Here is a 5645-nt window from a genome sequence, read left to right as displayed (position 1 = left end):
CTGACATTTGGATGGCAGCTTCCAGCCAAGCTGGCTCACTGTTTTCTCACCTGCTTCCAAAGTTTGCGCACCCTACCCTACTCATGCCTGTGGGAACACAGTCTGTTCTCCCCTTTATACCTAAGCATAACTTCTGCTGATACCAAGAGAAGTCATGCTCTGCCTTGGGAGGGGAGTGGGGTTTATACCAGAAACACAATATAAGCATATTACAAAATATAAAAATAACTAGTGTTATATAGTTTTCTGCTTCCTATTTATATACATATACAGCATTAAAAACCATACGAAAAAACACCTATCTAATCCAAAACCTCATTTTGCTAATATGCCAAAAACGAACCAGCCAAAAGCAAACACCCAAAGGTTGTGCTGTTTTACTCACTTTTAATACAGTTTTGTTCAGAAATAGCTGTACTCCGTTAGAGTAGAATTCTGTTCTAGCCTATTCCTTTTGTCTTTGTCAGTATATAATTATAACCTCAATATTGCACATTTCCCCAAGAGTCAGTTCTGTTTGGACCCTGATAATGAAATGCATAAAAACATAATTAGCAGCGGAAATAACAATGTGCAGCACTAAGAAATACCCCTCAGGCAACTTTGTAGGCAACCTCCAGGAGGGCTTTTTAAAAAGAAAACCCTTCCCATCGCCCCACCGGTACTAATGCTTCCCTCCTCAGTGCCTCTGCAAGAATATGAAAAACCTTAGCATTTATAAAGAGATTCCTAAAGATTATTCAGACCAACAAAATATATGCATGTGTGCACATATGTGTATACACACACACACCACCCCCCAACAAACATCCCTGCAAAAGACCAGACATTATGCAATTTGGATCCTGACATCAAGGGATACATTTTCAATAGATTACTTGCTTCTGTACTAATTAGAAGGGGTTTTTTTAAGCTTTTCCAGCTGATGTATCAAGCAAGAAGTTCACAGTTTTCATTTTAAGTATACATATCTGGGAGGTGTGGAATGGGGATGTTGGTTCCTTTAAATAAAACGAGTGTTAACAGGAGATAAAAAAGCCAACAACAAATGGCAATGCTTCATTTTTGTCTGCTATGAATGCATAATGCTGCATGCCACTGGTTTTCTGTTTATTTTCTTTAAAAGAGGTAATCATCTTCACAAACCCATAAATGAATATTGTGAAAAAGGGAGGCTCTGGTCCCTTCTTTGAAAAGCCTCTCCCTGCTGTGTCACCACTACTGACAGTTGCTAATCTTGCATAACAGCAGAGCTGTATTGGTCTGACTTGAGTACAGTACCGAAGAGTTCTTCCCCAGCCACATCCCTCCCTGTCCCCACAAATGCCCCACCCATCTTCCCCATCATTATTTTTTCTTTAAAAAATTCAGTTTCTATTCATATTTGTTCAGTGCAAGAATAGTAGAAGCAAAAAGACATACATATTGCTTGTTCAGTTCTATAAAGTTGCTAGCTTTCTGAGCCAGACAGCCTCTTCACATACTTCAAAATTTATTGCTTCTGAGAGTCACTCGTCCACACGACACCAGCCAGCCATGGACCCACATACGCCATGGAACAGTGGTGAAAGTTCTTCGCAACAAGAGCAGCGTGAGCTATAGCAGCCGGGGCTCTCATTTGACTAGGACAAACTTCCCTAGCTGGTTGGAAGTCAGGTCCTCCATCTCACAGTCCCCATGCTGCAGAGTGACACCGTCATAGCTTGGAGACTGTGCAGAGAAACTCTGTTGCTGAGAGAAGGTGGTGCCGACTGGAGAGACGTTGCTGCTGATGTACAGGTGCGTGTCTAGAAGGTGAGCTGCTGAGGACACTGGTGACACACTGACACCAAAGAAGTGAGGTTGGAGCAGTTGGCTGTTGCCAGCAAAGGCCAGCTCAAACGAGTTCTCTCTTTGTATCTCTGACAACAGAAGAGAATTGGTTGCTTTGCAGGTACCTACGCTGTCAGAAGAGGGGACGCCATTTGTTGCAAATGTCTGAGAAGTCTGGGGACAAGCTGTCTGGAGTAGCTGGTGATGCTGCAGCTGGAGCATTCTGAACAAAATCCAAGGATGGAAGAGGTTAACTTGCATTCCTCCTTTCCTGCCCCCATCCCTGACCACAACTTCCCCTTTGTTTCCTTCTCTCTATCAAACCTCTCCTTACCCAGCCAGTACAATTAAAGCAAGCCGACCACGCCAGGTCAACGTGTTTTCACTCGGCTTTTCCTCATGTTGGAGAGGGCAACTACCACTAGAAAGTTATCTAGTCACCATTTGGCCTGCTAATAATAGATGTTCTAGAGACAACGTGTGCAGATAAACCGGAAACTCAATTTTCCATCTTGCTTCTATGGGAATGAAGAGGTGCCATCACACATGACATTTGAGGCCACTGGAACTGTGCCTCCTTTGTGGGCTGTAACTTTTCCAAATTACGAGGTCTCACTTCCTTGCCATGGGAAAATTACAGGAGGAGGCAGAGGAGGAAAGAAATCATTCCCAAAACTAACAAAGAAAAACACAGCTTGCAATGGGGAGAAGTTATGTTTTCCCCCACAGCACCAAACTGCTTCTCAATTCAGCAACCTCCAAATATTTGGACGTCGAGATTTTTGAGTGGAACTGCACATCCTGTGTTACGTATGCCAGTGCAGGAAGCCACAAAGGAAGCCAAGCAGTTTATCTGCTGCCACATAGCAAAGATGGAGGATAGGAATCCCCAGTGACTAAACTCCCCAACCTCTTTTGCTGTGTTTACTCCTCCTTGCTTGCCCCTAACCGAAGTAACCCCAATGAAAACAGCAAAACTCCTCCTGGCCACCTTCTCACCTCTGCTGCTGTAGCACCTCCTCCAGGAGGCTTCTTCCCTCTCTGCCGCTCCCGCTGCTGCTGTACATGCAGGTGTTCGGCTGGGTGTGTTGGAAAGGGCTCATGGCACTCCTTGCTGCTCGAGATGAGGAGGACTGACACACCTGCCGAGCAAAGCCTTTGATTTTATTCAAGCCGAGAAACCCCTTGGCTCGAGCGTTCTTCCGTAGCTGCTGCCTAAAAGCCTTCAAGCCTGTGGGACATGAGGAAAAGAAATGCACTTTAATCCTCCTTAGCATTTGCCTAGGAGTCTACTTTACAGATCAGCCTTTCTGGGCAGCTGCCTTCATTTGCATGAGAATTGTGCTAGAAGAGACCGTGACACTTCAGTTCGTGTTCACCCCTCTGCTTGATGGTCTGAGCAAAATTTACGTAATGGAACAGGGGTTTGGGACAGCTGCACCCTTGCGCAGATGGACACATGCATAGCAAAGGAGAAACCTGACAGAAATCATGATGTTGTGCACTCTGTATTTTAGGAGGAAGGCGGAGCCTGCCATCCCACTCACGGCAGCAGAAACATCTTCACGGGCGCGCTGAATCAGTATCTGAGAACCTCTCATCTAGGCACCTTCCTCAGGGCATCCGACCCTCCCTCAGGGACCATGAATATGAGAGGCAGAATATCCAGGTGGCTGGCTTCAGTGTAACACTAACACGGGCAAGCAAGTATCCCTGCATGCTACCCTTTTCTAGTGGCAGTTGGAAGGGTGCAATTCCCCAGCAATAAAGCAAGGAAGACATTACCTTGAGTTAATGAGGTATCAGATGCTCGCCTTCCTTCTTGGAAGCTGACAGGCAGGAGAGAAGCACCTCCCATGCAGCCCTGGGCTTGTAACACCGGAGCGTCAGACTGGGAAGCTAGGAAGGGCGACGTCATCCTAGCTGTGGCTGGGCTCCCCGTCATTACTTGGCCTGCCAAACAGCTGCTCAGGGCCACTGAGCTGTCATTTGAAGATGAAGTAAGGCAGCTGTCTGAACTAGTTCCCTCTGTGGGGCTTGCAGAAGAGGAAATGACTATACCTACGGAGGGGAAGGAAGGAGAGAGAAAGAGCATTCCCAAGATGAGTACAGGAAGGAACAAACATGACATCAGAGCCTTCTGCCCACCTACACCGGCACTAATAAGCAGCTGCGAGCCGCAGAGGTGTCCAGCAACTCGTGTTGTCGCAGGGCTTGACTCCAGCAAGAGGTCATCAATGAATAACCTAAGTTTGGGCTTCCGTCCAGCCGACAGGGCTCTGCCAGCAACTCCAGCACCACCAGGGTATGCTGGATCAGGCCTACAGCATTTCTTTAGCACAACAGCTCTGACACGGGATTATTGTTTTGTGAACAGGGCTTGTTTGTTTAGTTCACAGGGTATGGATGTGTACTAAATACAGTTAGTGATGACCTTTTTTTTTTAAAATTCAGGCACCCCCACCTCCCCCGGTACAACAGCAGAAGCAAGCAGAGAAGGGTTATGTCCTGCTTGTGAGAATGCTCCCTTCTAAAGTGATCTAGATGAAACACAATGTCTCTTCCTTAAGGGCCATGCTTATTTATGAGAAGACAGAACCGTGGAGGGCAGGGTACAGACCTCTTTTCTGGGCTTTCCTATCCCAGTCAAGGTAAAATCAGCACATACTTCCCAGGCATTTGTCCGCTATGGCACTCCTTCTCCGTCCTTTTCCTCTAACTACGGACACCCTTCCTCTCTCCCAGACTTACTTACATGGAGGGGCATGCTGATAGAAATGAGTGGTCACTTCGGCCAGTGTGTGCCTCCTGCTGGTGTTGCTAGGGATGCGGATGGGGTGGTCATACGCTTTAATTTCGTCTTCCAGCTCCTTCTCTTGCCTTACTTCTTCATTAATGGTGGTCTCCAGCAGGCTGTTGGGGGAGATGGAGCGGTTCCGGAAGAGCCCGTTGAAGTTGGGATCCACAGGAAAGAACACAGGCTGCAAAACATGTCAGATCACAGACTGAAGGATGTTTCACTTTTTTCTGCACTACCTTTTAATACCCTTCATGGCTCTGTGGCATGTCTTCAATAGGCATACTCTTTGAGAGGCTACTACAACACCATGCCCAAATGCCAAAGAAAAGATCGGAGGGAGAGAACAAGAGAGTCACAACCCCTGTTGTTTTGGATTGGCAGAACAATGAAAAAAAAACCAAGAAAAGTAACACACAGTTTAGCTGAGAACACCAACCTGTAATGGATTGCTCATGTCACAGTCCATTTCTGCCTGCAAGGATGGCTGAATCAGGCTCTGAGGTTGCTGGTAAAGCAGAGATGATCGCAGGGTTTCACTGGTGAGACTGTCCTGAGGCATCTGGAGAGAGAGAGCGATGCACAGAAGCCTTCACATACACCGCAGTTCCACATGACTTTTCAGATACTGGAGGCTCAAGGAATTTCAGAGCCACCTTCCGTGCAAGCTTTCTCCACGTACTTTCTATGAAAATTAACAAAGCTATTCTTTCAATGCCAACACAAACACAAAACTCCTTCTCCTAAGTTAAGCAATTTAACTGCAAGTACAATTTGAAAAAGCATCCAGAGCACACTTTAAAGGGGGTGGGGGTGAGGAAAAGAAAAAGAATGTCAGAAAAACATACAAGCTGACTCATGGAGTACTTCTAAGGATCCTACAGGGTATGTAACAAAGAAGTGTAACTGATCCATGCCTAAGAGGCCAAATTTCCATGAGAAGCCTAATCTTCTGGCTCATTATTGACCTGCACCGGAGACAGCCTATTCTTTGGACCATGACCCACAGTCACTTCTTAGGAAACAGGCCATTAGT

General features: G+C 46.3%; 1 protein-coding gene across 1 annotated transcript in view; it reads right to left on the bottom strand.

Moving 5' to 3' along the window:
* Positions 1-373: 373 nt before the first annotated feature.
* LOC104076814 (serine/threonine-protein kinase SIK2) overlaps positions 374-5645 on the bottom strand; it is a 12348-nt gene continuing 7076 nt past the window's right edge. The window contains exons 10-14 of the mRNA XM_009577818.1: positions 5049-5171; positions 4568-4793; positions 3598-3873; positions 2812-3043; positions 374-2035 (exon numbers count right to left, since the gene is read on the bottom strand). Coding sequence (XP_009576113.1) covers positions 1615-2035; positions 2812-3043; positions 3598-3873; positions 4568-4793; positions 5049-5171 — 1278 coding nt within the window. The 3' untranslated portion in view covers positions 374-1614. The remainder of the gene's footprint in view (positions 2036-2811; positions 3044-3597; positions 3874-4567; positions 4794-5048; positions 5172-5645) is intronic.

The sequence above is a fragment of the Fulmarus glacialis genome, unplaced genomic scaffold, assembly GCF_000690835.1.
Source record: "Fulmarus glacialis isolate BGI_N327 unplaced genomic scaffold, ASM69083v1 scaffold7235, whole genome shotgun sequence".
Taxonomy (NCBI): Eukaryota; Metazoa; Chordata; class Aves; order Procellariiformes; family Procellariidae; genus Fulmarus; species Fulmarus glacialis.
This window is presented reverse-complemented; position numbering and strand designations above follow the sequence as displayed.